The following is a 17264-nucleotide window of genomic DNA, read 5'->3' on the forward strand; positions in this document are numbered from 1 at the left end:
GCTCGGAATACTTTTATTGCTTTCAATATGTAGGTTGTTAATATGTACACGTGAGTGAAAACGGCGGTGGCTCGGTTAGCTTTTCGTTTCTTCTTCGTATGAGCTATGCACAAACAAAAAGGTCAAGGAAAACAATGTATTTCCTCGCATATGAGCGGAGGGTCGCCGCCATCGTGACAGTCAACACAATGTTGATGACAGATGCAGGAGAAGCAGTGTGAATAACAACGTATTTTAATGCCTCGTGTGCCTTAATGCCATTTAATCTCACACATGCCTTGGTATACATGTTAGGTTATAAAGATGAGGTTATGCGATGAAAGGCCCATGTGAACATGCTTGAACATTGTGGACGCTAAACAGAGTTATTATTTTGGCAGTCTTTTCTTGGATATATAGCCAGAAGGACTACAACTATAAAATGTTCAGAAATCAAAGGGATTAACAAAGTGTCTAACCTATTGCAGCGCTATTCTACGGGCAGTCTTATATTTGTATTTTTTTTAGCACAGATCCATGAATGTGGTTGTTTCTGAACTGGTTTCAGAAAAGTACGAGGTAAAACTAACTAGTAAATATTTCTCATTATAAAATACACACACATTGTAAATAATCGTTGCAGTTCGAGACGAAGCTAATGTAAAAAGGGTAATTACTTCCTGAGACGGAACTCACCGGAATTATCGTATACTAAAAAAACGCCGTGATCAATCAGTCAATCAATCACTTATTGCTGCCATGTATTTGAAATCTCTACAATACGTAGATGTGCAACATATGATCAAGCTTATCATAACTGCTAATTTATAAACCACTAACAGCTCGTGTACTTGGCTAATGGAAAGCTCATATCAAAGTTAAACTCTTAAGAATCGTCAGTTAAAACCTCCTAAATTGTAGTAGTACCATAATCATGCAACGCGTACAGCGGAGACGATAAATTCACGGATTATTTCAAACACGTCCTCGGTACCTCTTGGCCGCAGACGCGCTCCCGGTACACAAGTCCTGAACGCCTACTATGGCGCTAACCCGACTCAAACTTTCACAGCTCAGCTGTATGAGCCTGGTTTTCGAAGGCAACAACACTGTATGTCCTTGGAGTGCAATCACATCGCAAGAACTTCCAGGCAATGTCGTGGAACAGTCCTCTGGAAGTCACTCTTTTTTTTAAGAATACGAATGTGGGCGACGTGACGCCAAGCTAGAGGTACAAGTAAGTTAGAAATAGAAGAGCAAGTCTGAAAGTTCCATGATTTCCAAAACGTTCGCCATATGCGGTCGCTGAAACGCCGCAAACTGGAACGTCACACCCTCAACCGTGTCCTCCTTCTTCCTGTTCTTCAACGAGGGAACTATGACGTCATCGCTCATCAGGGACGACAGCTGGAGCTCCAACTCGTACTCGATCCCTTTACGAACGAAGATGGGTTTCTTGAACTTAATCCTCACGTCCTTGTCCTTCGCCAGGACGAAACTGACGTCCGCGTCCTCCCTCTCTTTGCGGTCTTCCTGAATGCGGTAACTGCATCTCAACTGCCCGTCGAATTTCGGCTGCCGAACGCTGTAAGAGCCCAGGTCCTGACGCACGGGGAACCCCATGCCCACCAGGAACACGTCTCGCGTCGGCACGACGAACTTCAACCCGAACAGCCGTAGTGGACGCGACGGTGCGTGGAAGGACACCGCCTGGTACCTCCTGGCCACGAAGAACTCCGGGGGCGTCGTTCGCTTGGCGCCTTCCATGCTGACACCTTTCGGTAAGGGTACTATCCCCGGTATGGCCATGTTCATGAAGACAGAAAAACATTCTTCTTTAGATAGAAGACCTGTCTTGGCAGGTCCCTTGCAAAACTCCTCGGGACTCATGGCCAAGAAGCGTATCAACGGTAAGACGGACTCTATGACGACGCGCACGTTTTCCATGTCCTTCTCGAGGTTCCTCCGGGAGCATTCTTCCTGGCCCCATTGGACGACGGCGGAGTAGAGCGCATATTCCGAATACAGGTTCAGGTACTTTCGTCTGACGATGGTTTCCAAAGTGTGGAGGGCGATGTTCGGAAAATTGGGAGAGGTTAGCACGTGGTACGTTTGCCGGTCGACGATGTTGAGGCATTGGTGGAGGATGGGGAAGGCCTCCATGACTTCGGCGAACTCGAACACCTGGCAGACGGTCTGCGGGGTGACGTGCTTCTCTATGAAGGCGAAACAGTCTTTGAGAAGGTGGGGTAAAATGTATTTCTTGGCAGCGTACGCGGTCAGCATGGCGTCATCGACGGTTTGCAGCTTCAGGTTGTCTGTGTAGGCGTACCTGAAAATATTTAAAAAGTCAATCGTATACTAAAATTCATTGCGAGTTTGATTGAGGACGTGTCGCATCTGTGTTTTTTTTTTGTGTGTGTGTGTGAACGCACTTGTGCTGCTTTACACGTTACTATCGTATGGGTGAGTAAAACTGACGATGTCTCCATTACTGACCCTGTCGGGGTTCGTCAGCTCATAGTCGTCTACGCATAGTCTCTTCAGACTGCAAGTTTTTGACTGGAGATCGTGTACTGAAATGCGGAGCTTGGAGCATAATGAACTTATGAAGGCACAGTATACTGATAAGGTGACGTTTAATAAAGGAACTTATGGAGACATTAGTTCCTACACATTCGAGTCTCAGTGCACCTCTGTGACAAATTGTACTCTTCTCAGTCTTATGCCCTCCAGGTCTGTACCTCCTGAATCCCATACTGTGTCTATGGTGCCTTAGTTGACGTGCCTACTCACCGTAGTAAGTTCTCGAAGCCTATGGGGGCAATGTCCGCTATGCGAATCACTTTCGACTTGTCTGCCATGTCCCCGTAGAACATGGCTTCAAAGACGGGGCTGGTCATGGCCAGGAGGACGCGATGACCGACGTACTTCTTCGATGCCGACGGAGGCCCCACGATGAAGGTGACATCGGTGAAGGCCTTGTTCTGGAGCAGGGACGACGTCCTCTGCAGAACTTTCTCGCCGTCCGTTTCCATGGCTCCTCTGATGTCGCTCGTGTTGTGGCTAGGGATCACTTCACTGCAGCCTATGGAAAGAATCCAACAGTGATGTATACATATATGGTCACGTCGTGTTGTCACATTAATATGAGATCGCCAAAGTAAATACACGCCCGTCGGGATGAAAGCCCGGAAGGTGCACTGTCAACTATGCCAGCATTTATGCTCACTACTCCCCTCCACGACTCACTATTCCCCTTCACCACATTACCGGCAGCAATGGGGTAGAGCATCGCCCCCTGGCGATAAAACACCCTATATCATTTTCATGAAAACAAAGTTGTTGCCTTTGCTGCACCTGCTGTCGAGAGTACCCAGTTTTTCTCCGCAAGCAGTGATCAACGAAGTCGGTTTCCTTTGTTGCCGTTAGTCTTTTGTTTGTGGCCTTCGTGTTTGTAAGACCTTAAATGTGACCGTCTGACAGGCACATTAGCATGCCCTTTTTTTTACAAATTTATTTTGCTCCATATAGTTCAGCTTCCGATGAAACAAGCGGCTATACTGATTTACCGCCCAAAGCGACGCCCTTACTTTCCTCTCGTTACATCTCACTTTTAGCGTGACGTCCCATGTGTAACAGACCTGCCAACCTGTCACACACTCGTAGAAAAAGCGCCTCTTTAGCAGAGTGCCCCCTGGCACTAGCACAATCCCAAAGTCCGCAGACCCATCTCTCCTGTCTGACACCCCACGCCTCGCGGCACTGCATGTAAATGCGGAAGAACACTTCGCTACAAAATAAAAGAAAAACTATCGAAAAGAAGGAAAGTTAGGACGAAAAATAAAAAAGAAGCAGAAGAATCAATCTTCCGCGAATTTCGCTAAATCAAATTCCGCTCTCGAACCGCGCGCAGAGTCCTTGACGCGCGCGCGCGCGCGCGGTTAATACATTCCGAATTTCGTCCACATACTCGTCCTAGTACACACGTTAGGCCTAACTCCTCCCATATGCCCTTGCGATCTTTCTTTTTTTCCTTTTCTTCTTTTTAACCTTGCGCGTAGACACACTGACATCGATTACTCCCCGAGTTTATCTTTTACCCACAAGGGCGGGAGAGAAGGAAGAAGGGGAAAAAAAAGGATGTCAGTCGACACTGCCCCCTGGTGAACTTCGGCGAAATTATGACTGCGAGGCCGCTGTTCGCCCCGTTTGCTTAATGCCCGGCCATTTGGAGTAATTATCGCCACGGACTGGAGTACCGATCATTGACGATTTGCACGCCGAGCACGTGTGGGACGCAGTGGCGGGAAAGGATGCAAAACAGGCGCCATTTTTGTTTTCATTCATCTCAATCACTTTGCGGTTTTTGCGGTTATTTTTTTTTAAGGGCGGGAAAGGATTATGGGAAAGGGCATTGGCCAGAGAGGATGGTACAGCGGCATAGCGTTGAAAGCTTGCGTTCTCGATAAGAGACGCCAATGTGTGACCAGTGACTGTAACGTTGTCTTCCCTTGCACGTCAAGGGGACTATCGCATCCGGGAACGTGTGTGTATGAGACCGATACAGAAATGTTTGGCACCGCCTTCACATTCTATTTTGACCAGCCCCTGAGACTGGGAGGTGACACGGGTTCGAATCCCAGCACCGGCTCTGTTGTCTGGAGTTTTTCCCTGGGTTTTCACGGCAGACTTTCTAGACGAATGTCGGCACAGATCCCCCTGAAGTCGGCCCAGGACGCATACTAACCCCCCTGTCCCCCGCTCCTTCCTGACAGTCCTCTCTCCACTTGTCAGCGTCTGTGCGCCGCTCATAGCCATAGTTGCGTCGCGGCGTCAACATCGAATAAATAAAACATTCTACTTGGCTAATTTTATCCTCCAAAAACAGCTTACATATTAAATAAACGAGTTTCAAAAGATTGCCTCTGCACCTGAGGAAGCCACAGCGATAGTAACATCATCATAACGTAGGTCAGGTGCACCAATAGGAGCGCAGCGCGGGCGATTGTCTCCCCGGTCGTCTGCTTCGCGCTCGCACCGCAATGTACTGTGCGAAAGGTCCTTTGTAAATACGCCGATTTTCGCTCGTGAGTATGGGTTCTGACGCGACCATGTCGCACGGAACACGGTGCTACCTTCGTGACTTTACGAATACGCTGCGCTAACCCAGAAACGATATCCCGACATTCCACAACCTCATCGCAGATGTCCTCGACTTCCAGACGCACGCGAGCCCGCCGGTCGCCAAAAGGCGCATCCTGATTGGTCTTGTCCGTGTCACGTTTTCTCCGATTTTCAGGGAGGGAACTCCGTCATACTCTCAACATCCGGCGTCTGCTCTTGCCATGCATTACTTCAAATTACACAAACTATTCCATTAATTCGCGTCGGATTTTCGGCGTTATTACGGGTAATGAACAGGGAGTAAAACGGCGCTATAGTTTCTGGATCAGCAGGGACGGTTGCGAATAAACACTGCATTTCATAAACACGGAAGTGGTACAGGTTTGAATCTTGCCAGTGGTAGTTTTACGATCTAAGTTCTTGAGAGATAGAGAGAGAGGGGGGGGGAGGGAACACATGCTTCAAGCGAATTACGTCTTACGGTCTGCTAGAGGGCGTCCTTTTAAACCAATGAAGGACTGGGCTTGCGAGAAAGGTTGACAGATGAGACTCGTCCGATCGCGATCTCGTCGTCACGGCGGGCACTACACTAAGGCGTAACCCCCTAAACAGACTGAACCCATTCTGAAGCGAGACAAACGCTGTGAAAACTATGTCAGTTAAATTCGTGGCTAATTATTCGCAATTGAATTTGTAGCCAGAACTTTCGCTGCTGTGTCGTCACTGTCAGTCACTTCCGGTTTCTGTTCTGCTGAGCAATCGAGCCACCGGTTTCGATACTAAAGCTTCGTAATTATGTTTTACCGTGTCTCGAAGCATTCCTTAATCATCTTTATTTCGGTCGCACATCCGCGAAAGTTCGGTAACTCAGGCTTACGCCACCGTGAAACCGAAACCGAAAGTAAACGTGCCACAACATGGTCCCTGGCCAAGTCCAGCCCACCAACGCTGTGCCCTCAATGCTCTTTGGAAATTTTGGACACCATAGGACTTAGGACACCATATACACACCTTCGGACACCATTTGAACATCATAACCTTATTGCGAAGGGGCTCATTATTTCATTTCCCACATCACCACCAGCAATGGAGTAGAGTATCGTCCCTGCGATGAAACTCCTCATTCTTCATCTTATAAATAAAGTTTTTCTTGTTGTTGCCATCTGTTTGTTCGTGTTTATAAAAAAAACTATGACGTTCTGCTGCATAAAATTTGGCACTTGGCATCTACACGTAACTTGCAGTGGAACGCGACTCTAATCTCGAAACCAGTCGACAGCTGCCGTCTGTGCCTGCAAAATGCAAAGCCCCCTAAACGAAGTTCGATTAAAGGGAGTTCCTTCTTTGCGGTTCATTGAAACCCGATTTTTGCTATTACGAAGAGATCCCCATTCAAATGAGGCCCCCGTTGCCTTGGCCACAGACAACACGACCGTATTTCTGCGAAAGAAAAGTACAAAAGCATTACAACTGCGAGCTAATTAGTTGACTCCACTCTCTTTATACACCGTAAGCATTCCCCTCGTAATGTGGCACATAACCAGGTGATAGATAGATTGCGAGCTGACAACGAGGTTATGTAGTGCTGTTGCAGATGATGGAGTCCGTTCTCCAGAGCGGAACCGTTGACCGCTCTTCTCCGGAGACGTGATCGTGCAACGCGAAAGCGTCAGTGTTTGCGCATGTTTACCCGTGCGGGGCCGCATGCTGAATATTTCGTCGAAGTTCCGTAGGATTTTGACCTCGCGTGGTTCACGAGAACCTGTCGAATTTCGTCGAAACATAGTCAGTGACGTCGACGGGGTTTTCCCCGCGATGCATCGGTCGACTGTTTAGTGCGTTGATGAATAACTTCTTCGGACATCATCTTGCTGAACGGTTGCAAGACGCGGGGATAAAAGTTGAGCTTGTTGAGTCTGTAGCTCTGTGGGTGTCCAACACATGTATTAGTTTTCGTCTATACAGGGTGTTCAAATTTAAGCTTTCACTAGCGCTTTATAAGTAGGCCAGCAAAAGAAAACTGGTGCCACTTTTTCTGTTCCTTGAGTAAGAAACAGGTGCTACATAACTAGCAGCACCTGTTTCTTACACAAGTAGTGTAAAGTTATCGTCCGGTTTCCTGTCGTCGCTGTGTTTACGTAGCGCTCGTGGAAGCTTAATTTTGAACACCCTGTAGAGACACCGGGTGTTCGATTCGGGTCATTATCGTATTAGTGTTGCCACATATTGCAGTCTACGGTGCCCCCTAGCCTAGGTGCTATACACTCCGGTGGGTATATTATTATTATTATTATTTATTTATTTATTTCATGACACAAGTGATTAGGAGCAGAGGCTAAAAAGTCACAGGAGACTTGACAAGGCCTCTACCCCCTACAGCAGCACATTAAATAATCACAATGTATGCAACACTATGCACAATGGTAAACGAGTACAAAAATGTCAGTCAGTCATCAATAATAGAGATCAGCTTCGAACCTTACTCCGTTGTATTTGTTTATGTATTTTACTCCGTATATTTGTCCGTCACATTTTGCTTTTTGGCGTAGGAAGGAAAGCTGTTTCAACTCTTGCTATTTTTTGGTCCTGATACAGATATACATTTATACCGCAAAGACGTAGGAAAAAAAATTTAAAAGCAAAACGCGCTCCGCACGTATCAGTCTTAAACTAGGACACGTCCTCAAAACGTCATTCAGCCCCAGGGCTGAATGACGTTTTAGGGCTGACAAAAAGGCCTCATATTATAATATGACACAACACGTCTGCTTTGCATGTGACCCACTCCGTTCGGTGTTTTCGTGTCGAGCCAAACGCACTGCGCATGTCAAAAAGACTTAAAACACAAAAGGAGAAAGGGGAGAGAAAATAGGGAGAGAAGGACGAAACACCAGACCAAGGACTACGTAACAAAAAGGATGTTCAGGTCCGAGTAGGACAGTCAGTTCTTTTTGTCGTGTTCTTTTTCTTTTTTGCTCCATGTCATATCTCTTTTCAGGTCATGTCATGTCCGTTTCACGTAATGTCGTGCGGTGTCCTTTTTTTTCCTGACATGCCGTGTTCCTTTTCTGGTGTCATGTCAAATGTTTTTTTTTTAGGTCGTGTGCTTTTAAGAACTGCATGCTGCATTAAAGAGTTTTTTTCCGCGTTGAATACGCACTCGTGCAGGAAGCACAAGAACGTGTGAGCACTGACAGAATTGAAAGCATTAGCAACAGCGTATAAATTATAACGCGGGTGAAAGAACGATAACGAACTATTCTAAAAAGGCAACCATCACGAATCACCTACTTTGCTGCAATATAGATAAGCACTCGCATGACGCGTTTAGATAATGCATAATAGAGCAGCATTTTGCGGTGTAAGAGACACGAAAAAAAAATGTGAGAGTCCAAAAATACCTATCAGAGATTTCAATCATCACAAGTGGAACACCCGCCCGCCCGCCGACCGGCATGAATCCAGTATTAGTTACAACTCCTGCGTTCGTCCTTCCCAAACGCATATCGTGTCTAAAACACGGGCTCAATCGATGAGCCCCGAAAAATCCAACGGCGTCTGACTTTGCGCATGAGAAAATATCCAGGTTGTCGCGCTGGCTGTAGTTGGATGACATCACGTATCTGCTTAAGTTCCGCTGCCCTGTGGACTCCGGAGTCGCGCAGATAGAACAGGGATTCGGGTCAGTAATTCCGGCCATATACGCGGGGTGGTGACCGCTTGTGTGTGTGTTTTTTTTTCTTTCTCTTTTTTTTTTTGGAACGTTGTGAGAGTTTGGTTGTGTAGAGACCACAGGGTGTCGTCCTGTTGTCTGCGATGTTTTATTTTATATATATATATTTGCAGCGGTATGAGGGTCATTAGATTGAAATAGTAGTGGTAAAGGGTGTAGCAGGGGCTGTAAATGGCAAGAAAAAGATACCGTGATAAGCGTGAGAAGTATAGCTGAGTATAGTAAGCTGAGAGGAATAAATAAGCATCATGTTGTGGAACTTGCGGTTCGACGAGGCCGTAGTTCTTCGGCGTAAATCATAGAAAGCATAAGGGAAGACTGAAAAGGGGGAAAGGAGAGGATTTCTAAGGGGACGATAAAGAAAGCTTAGTCGCTTCAACGACGTGACGTAATCGTTAAGAGTCCGCCAATTACGACCGCGCTTTCGGCGGCCGTAGCTATGCATACGAGCCACAAGCAGCCGCATGAGTAGCCATAGATAGCCACAGGAAGCCTGTGTTTGGAACCGTCTGCTGCGATAGGCTGAAGCAGACGACATCCTCGGGGATGTCGCAGAAGACACCTGCGGCAGCAGACGACAGCTGTCCGGGTGCCGTTGCTACAGCCCTTCAGCGCCGCCTCTGTATTCCTGGTGCCCAATCCAATCCAAGTCGTGTTTGGCAATATAAGTTGTGGGAAAGGGGTCATAAATAGTGCGAGAGATCAAAGTGGTCTACATATATAGTCGTAACGCGTAATATACACGTTCACAAATACGAAAAGTACCACAGTACAAGTATGCAGGGTGTTTCACCTAAAGTGATAAAAATTCTAACTGGCGGCGTACCCGCCGGAGGATTGTGGGACTTTCGGCAATTACCTGCTGGAAACTTTTGCCGCCATTGAGGAAGGCTTTTTACAATTTTTAATTGCGCGAAATTTATTTTTTCAATTGAACATTGAAAATTGCCAAGCGAACCTCACTTTTTTCACAGAAATATGAAGTCCTCCATGGATAACCGCAGAGCCAACAAAACTATGCACAGTATCGCAACAGAAATAGTCGAGAAAAATTAGTAAAAATTGCGCTGCTTGATTCCCCGCCTGCTTGATTTTCGCAAAGAAGCGCGCGCGAAATGTGCGTCTAGAGGAGGAAGTGTCCCCGCCTTCACTTGTTTTGCTTCTTTGTGGTAAGACGGTTGTCAACAGCATCAGGGTCAAGGCAGGGGAAAGAAAGGTAAAACGAGAGGCATGAGCACTTCCTTCTCTCCGCGCACCTTCCGTGCGCTCTTCTTTGCGACAATCAAGTAGGCGGGGATAAAGCCGAATTTCTATTAATTTTTTTCGACTGTTTCTGTTGCGATACTGCGCATAGTTTTTTTTAGGTCTGTGGTTATCCGTGGAGGACTTCATATTTCTGCGAGAAAAAAAAAGTGAAGTTCGCTTGGCAATTTTCGAAGTTCAATTCAAAAAAATAAATTTCCCTCAATTAAAAATCGTCCGAAGCCTTCCTAAACGGCGACAAAAATTTCCAGAAGGTAATTGCTTAAAGTCCCACAATCCTCCGGCGAGTACGTCGCTAATTAGAATTTTTTTATCACTTTAGGTGAAACACCCTGTATACTCTTAAAAGAGAACTTCGCCTCATAGCACGCTCCTAGCCAACCATCATCACGAATGACATTGTTCTCTCTCCTGATTTGTTGATAACGGGAGTGCGTACCTATGCCTTTTTGTGACACTTGCGCGGCTATGTCGACTGTCACAAAAAGGCGTACCTCCCGCGCTTTCCACAAATCAGAGGAGAGAGCGATGTCATTCAGGGTTATGGTTGACTAGGGGTGCGTTTTTTTTTTTATTCTACCCGAGTAACTCGGGGGTAACCCTTACTGGCAAATGAGGGCGATGGCAAAAAATCGAGGGTGACGGAAGTGACGTCATAACTTACCGGCGAAAATTCAACTCTCGTCGCTCGAGGGGGGGTGTGGACCGAAATAACATAGTCCCGAAATAACTTCCCAGAATCCCAGCTGCCAAACACTCGAGTGCGAAATAACATGCGTTAATATTACATAGTGCCTTTATAAACGTGCCGAAATGACACGCTGCAATATAACGAGCGCCGAAATAATCGCTCAAATGATTGTGCCAAAATAACATGTGGACCAGGTTTTACAGTTTTTCTTTCTTTTTTTTGGGCAAATATCTTTTTCTTTTCGTCGACTGTGTCCTCCAAAAGGGATTTCGCGAATATTGAAAACAACGCCAAGCTCCAAGACAGGTCACAAACCAGGTCAGTTCCAACTTCTGGATGACGTCGACAGGAATAGGACACTCTTCCCGCTGACCCCTACGCAGCTGTAGCGCCAACCACGGACAATACCTAAGGCTCTTATACCTCTTGGCAGTGATCTACGTATGTTCGCCACCCGTCCGTAATGGAGATCATCGCGACGCAAAAGGGCAAAATGGCCTTGTTTTTTGAGGGATACAAGTACTTGTTTCTGCGGAATAACAAGTCAGGTACTGTTGTCTGGCGGTGCCAAAGGTACTCGACGGGCGGTTGTAAGGTTATCGCTCTGACCAAGCCATCTTCTGACACGCCGGAACTGCGAGGTAAGTGCTTTGAAAGCTATATGTGTAACTGCTGCTGTTCTGTGCCACACGTATCAAGCCAATGGGGTTGCCCACTAGCGTTATCAGCAGCGCCTTAACCGGCTGGGGCGCTTTGAGGTATTGTGATAAATAAATAAATAAATAATCTTCCCTCACCCACTTCCGGTGGTCGTGGGTGGGTTAAGCGAGGGGCACCCGGCGATACTGGGGCTTTTTCCCGGGAACGTTTGGCCTGCTTAGTTGTTTGCCGACGTAAAGAAACCTCTGTTTGCTGCTGAACCTGCGGTTGTCTTGGTGCTCCTTCACCTACGGGGCGAACGGGCAGTTGGCCTGGTTAGTGGGAATTTCCCCACAAACATCATTATTATTTTTTGCAGGAGAGCACGGTCATGCGCCTGACCCGTCTGTCGCAATAGTGGAAAGAGCCAAGCAAGACATGAAGTCGACGTTAACAGAAGAGCCGTCTCTGCCTGCTCCCGAAGCCTACAAGAGCGAAATTGTTTCTCTAGTCCGGAATCACGTAAGTGGCTCGCGAACTCGGTTTTTGGCGGTTTTGCAATGAATAATAGTACAACACACACTGAATTCCGTAATTTAGGTGGACGAAAGCATCCTAGCCGAAATGCCCAGCTTTGCCACGCTGAAGTCAAGTATGTACAGGGTAAAGCGGCGTCACGTTCCCCCCTTACCTGCAACGGCTGAGGAGGTTCGCCTGCAGGGTGACAACGTCAAGACAGTAGACGGCAAGCCTTTTCTGCTTTTTGACGAAGCGTGTGCCGTGGGACGCATGATTTGCTTTGCGACCGAAGATGGACTGAAGCACTTAGAGGAAGCAAATGAACTGTTCGTAGACGGGACGTTCTTCGTTTGCCCATCAGTTTTCTCCCAGCTCACGACCGTCAGCGTCGTTGCGGGGGGTATCCATTGTACGGTAGCGTACATTCTTCTCCCAGGAAAATGGAGGGATGTATATGATGCTGCCCTGTCTGAGCTTGTGCGCTGTATGGTTGGGCTCGGATTTTCCTGTCCTGCACCGACATTTGTGCGAAGCGACTTCGAAACAGCCCTCATACAGGCACTGACTGACACGGGCTTTCCCCAACTCAAGACATCGGGGGTGTCATTTTCATTTCGCACAGGCTGTGTGGCGAAATGTGCAGCGTCTAGGCCTGTCTGCAGCTTACATGAACGATGCAAGTGTACGCAGCTTCATCAGGAAGTGCATCGCAATCGCCTTCGTTCCGCCGCCGTCGGTACACGCGGCATGGAGAATGGTGAAGGAAGAAGCACCCACAACGGACCAAGGGTCAGACTTCGTACGGTATTTTGAGGACACCTGGATGATCGGCCGCTATGACACCACCCAATGGAATCAGTATGGGAACCGCGGGGCCCGGACCAACAACATGAAGGAAGCATGGCACAGGTAGGTTTATAATCGCGATTTTGTCTTTCCTTGTCCCAACTTACCAACGGATGTTCTTTGTTAACTGGCATTTTACTTGTGCACATAGGAAAATCAACAACGTCGCGAGAACGGGCCACCCGAACATCTACAAGTTTGTGGAGATCCTGAAGCGCGACGAGGCGGAAGTCAGGACAGCGCTACTGCAAGCACGCAATGGAGCAGAGCAAAGAAAGCGTCAGAAGAAGTGGGAAAGGAAGGATTCCAACATTGCAAGCCTGGAACAACAGCTACAGTCAAGAACGCTTACCCTTGAATCGTACCTTAGTGCATGTAGACAATTTTGTGGCATATAAGTTGCATTGTGTAAAGAAAATAAACAGGTATTTTTCTGCGTAAACTTGTTTGCTATTGACATTTGGATCATTCCAATTGTGAAACGTAATTTTGGAAAACGTGTCATTGCGCCGCGAGTTTATTTCGGTTCTGTGTTATTTTGGCACTGTATCCATTTAATTTATGTTGAAATGAGATGTGTTATTCAGAAACGTGTGATTTCGAGAATGTGTTATTTTGGTACAGGCTTTTTGGGAAATTATTTTGGAACCGTGTTGTTTCGGTAACCACCCCTCGAGGGTTGCTCCGGGTACCTATACTCTAACTGACCCAGCTCAGCAGGTGGGTAACAGAGGGTTATGACGTCACACCACGACGTCAAGTGAGAGTCCCGCCTCTTTTAACTTTCGGATTCCGAGCATATTTCGGTGGCTTTAGCACGACTGTTGTTTCGTTGGATGCGTGCCTTTTTCTTCCTTCCTTCGTCATCACCTTCCCCTTCGTCAAACGCGTCGAGCAGCACAAGTGCCGCAACTTCCTCGTCAAAAACGTCGTCTGCCTCTGCCGCCATGTTCGGCGAGACGGGCGTAACTCGTAATGGGCGAAAATTTCTAAACGGGGGGGGGGGGGGGGGTACCTACCCACAGGTCACGTGACATCTCACTCGGTTAAGTGGTGCGTAACCCGGGTAGAATAAAAAAAACGCACCCTATAGTAGTGTGCTATGCAGTGACATTCTGTTTAAGAGCGTAGCTTTGTGAGCACACCGTTTTATTGTGGTACAGTGCGACAGAACGTCCAAGCTCTTTTGTATTCCGTGTCAGCGCCGCGAAGCAACCGTGGCTATGAGCAGCGTGCAGACGTGGACAGATGAGGAGAGGACAGCAGGAAGGAGTGGAGGACAGGGGTGTTAGTATATGCATTCTGGGCCGACATTCGTCTGGAAAGTATTCGGACAGCGCAGGGAAAAAACCTCGGACAGCAGAGCCGTTGACGGGATTCGAACCCGTGTCCTCTTGCAGTCTCGGCGTGGAAAGCGATCATGCTAGCCACTTATGCCACGGGAGCTGGTCGTTAGAAGTTCATAGTCTGGCTTTATTCTTGGAATTTAGCAAATAAGTTCGCGAATGTTCACGAAATAGTTCTTGAAGAAAATAAACAGGTTCAACTGTTGGTACTCGTAGATGAGGATGAAGCACATCGACCAATTCGTGAAAAGGGGGGAGGGGGGATAGCGTTCACTAACAAAAAAAAAAAAGAAAAGAGTGAGATCTGCCTGCTCAGCCAATGCGGCAAATTTCACTCCTGAAAAAAAAAAAGAAAAACGCAGAAAGAGAAATAGAGAAGTTAAGACACTCCTTACTTAAAAGAGAAGTTAAGTGCCAAACGTGATGAATGACCGCGAGTTTGTTCCTCCTCACCCTCTCCGTAACAATAGTATGCCTGCGCCAGTACTCGAACCTGGACTTCTCAGCGGGGCATTGAACCGAAACAAAATTATAGGTTCAGGGATTTTGGTTCGGTTCCCGTTCAGTTCCGGCGCGCAGAAATAACGGTTCGAACCGGTTTATTGGCGTTCATAACGGTTCAGAGCATTTCAGAAAAAGTTGTGCCAACATGCTCTACGGAACAGAAATTGCGTGTGGAATCCGAAATTCTAAAGTTAACGTGATATCCATTTGGAGAACCTTTCCGAGAAGAAAACATCAAATTTTCCAAAATTCGTTCGTGTTTTTCTTTCTTTTTTTTCCATAAAACATCATAAACATCGCATTGAAACCCAACTTCCGGCTTCCGCTTGAAACGGCCCTTCCCTGCTTCGCCTCTTCCGGTGACGTAATAGACTTCTACCCGAGAAACGTCATCATGACGTTGGTAGACAGGCTGAAACCGAAACAAATCGGAAGGGGAGGGCTGGGTTCCACGAATGGCCACTTGTTCATTGCCTGCTATTGAAAAGTAGAACCGAGGGTCACGTCCCTTTCGGGGACCATCTATAACCCCATCAAGACTGCATGGCTTTCGGGCGCCACCTTGTTCGTCTCTATCTTCGAGCGTAGTTCGGCTCTACCACATTGGTGGCGCTGTCGAACACTATGACGTCATTTGTTTACAAACAGGGAGAGTGTCTGTTGGCATTGCCTGTGAGATTCCCCAATCGCTCGGCTGACGACGTCGCCAGGCGTGTTGCGATCCGATACTACCGAAAGCATGAACGGAGATATACTTCTAGCGACCGTCCGGCAGCAGATTGCGAGCCGGAAGAGCGCATTTTGTGCCTGGCAACCTTCCTTCATAATCGACTCCAATGACGTCGGTCCGAACACTACTATTGCTTGAATTCAGCCGGGTTGAGTTTCAAGATTGCAAAAAATAGTGGTTTGGTTCGGTTCGGGTTTCAGAAAAAATACCTGTTCAGTTCCCGTTTTCGGTTCGGTTCAGTTTGGTTCCGGTTCGACACCCTGCTCCTCAGCGATGATGCCGTGATATACACCGGAGGTTCGTAAATCCGCGCGGATATCCACGCGACATCATGTTGATTCGCGGATGGAAATCAAACGTTTTCAAATACACGCGGATGAAATGCGGATGGAACCGCGTGTCACCATCCGCAATATGCGAGTGCCTAGTGAATCCAAAATGTCATGCGCAAGTATCCCATGCGTGGCGTTGCTGTGAAAAAAAAAAAAAAAATCCAAGTTTATTTTCTTACGAATGCCAATGAATGTGCGGATATACCCAGTGTCCTCGCGGATTTCGATACACTTATGTCATGTAGCATGCTTGCGGTTACAGTGCGAATTCAGATACTGTCAATGCCACCCGGGCTTAGCCCTAGTTATCGGTACATGTACCAACAATACTTGTAACCAGTCGTTGCTGCCTCTGCCACTCCCTTGCTTGAATCACTTCGATAACGGACGTATCAGTACTGTACCGACAACACGACCATAGCGGTCGAGAATATGGCTGACGCCATTTAAATATGGATGAGAGTTTGAAGTGGAGCACGCGGACTGACCGACTATTTAAAATATCTCTCTCTCTCTCTCTCTCACTGACTGACATTTTTTATATTCAGGGTTCATTATTCGTACATTATCCTAATTGAAATATATGCCACGATACGTCGCATGGGTTGGAAATTGAATGACACTGGAGAACCATCGACAAAAGGGGGTCACGCGTTTCTCGGTCAATAACAGTGTGGGCAACCCTGTAGGAAAGAAGCGGACGAAAAAAGGAAGAGCGAAAATACAGGTATTACTAGAGAATATGTTCTACTTCGAAAAAGAACACACATAATAAGAAAATACGCTACAGTACAAAGAAAACGAGCACCTGCTTTGAGAAAACGCGCTCCTTTTAAAGAGAGTCAAAAGCAGGGTGGAGTTTCAGATGCCCAAACTCATCAATGTAATCATCTCATTATCGTAATAAAGCCGGCCATAAAAACGAGCACCAACAACAAAAACGAGGCCCTTTTTTTATTTTTTTATTTCGCAATTACCACGCCCTGAATAATAAAGCGGTTTTTCCAACGAGTTCTAATTGCCTAACAGACGCCCCATTACGTGAAAGTACACCGCGAAATCCCCCTCACTGTCTGAGCAGTTCCAACTGCTGCTAGAGTCCAACCAATAAAACGTCAAAGCGAAACAAACTCACAACATGGCGCCGCCGAAGGAACGCCCCATATCTTGGTCGCAAAACTTTCGTCACCCAGCAACGCAGATGGGCTCTTCCAGTAAAGGCATTCCGTGACCATCTTGCTATTATCGCACGTTGATAAACGGGAAATACGACAGGCGATTAGACGCCGACGAACGTTCGATGGAAGACACTTCCGATACTTCGATCCAATAACCAGTGATGTCTCATATGCTCTCATAACGGAAGAGAACTGACCTTGAGGGTAGCGACAAGGGGGCGGACCCCTTCACGTGATCCGGCGCCATGTTTTGTCCAATTGGGGCGCGCCTGTCCCATGTTTCATGCAATTTTTGTGCTAGCGTTTAGGGGATTATGCGTGTCGAATTTTGACCGGGTCATTTCCATATTTGATTAATAAAACAGGAAGCAGGTAAT

The 17264-nt window shown here is 47.1% G+C and overlaps 2 protein-coding genes and 1 long non-coding RNA gene across 6 annotated transcripts in view; 2 read left to right on the forward strand and 1 right to left on the reverse strand.

The window, feature by feature from the left end:
* Positions 1–17264, forward strand: part of LOC135397253 (Kv channel-interacting protein 1-like) — a 318617-nt gene that overhangs the window by 290584 nt on the left and 10769 nt on the right. The gene's annotated exons all lie outside the window — the stretch shown is intronic.
* Positions 1–17264, reverse strand: part of LOC135397251 (BTB/POZ domain-containing protein 3-like) — a 27971-nt gene continuing 10707 nt past the window's right edge. For 2 of the 3 annotated variants that reach the window (XM_064628701.1, XM_064628700.1), the window contains 2 exons: positions 2776–3067; positions 1–2311 (listed from right to left, as the gene is read on the reverse strand). In XM_064628701.1, coding sequence (XP_064484771.1) covers positions 1222–2311; positions 2776–3067 — 1382 coding nt within the window. In that variant the 3' untranslated portion in view covers positions 1–1221. Of the gene's footprint in view, positions 2312–2775; positions 3068–16844; positions 17057–17264 lie in introns of those variants that run through there. The other variant, XM_064628699.1, reaches the window with a different exon arrangement.
* On the forward strand, positions 11843–13219 carry LOC135398301 (uncharacterized). Its single transcript, XR_010424065.1, has 3 exons — positions 11843–11954; positions 12033–12860; positions 12949–13219. It is a non-coding gene; the product is annotated as an uncharacterized LOC135398301 (long non-coding RNA).

This window comes from Ornithodoros turicata, chromosome 6 (assembly GCF_037126465.1).
Source record: "Ornithodoros turicata isolate Travis chromosome 6, ASM3712646v1, whole genome shotgun sequence".
NCBI lineage: Eukaryota > Metazoa > Arthropoda > Arachnida > Ixodida > Argasidae > Ornithodoros > Ornithodoros turicata.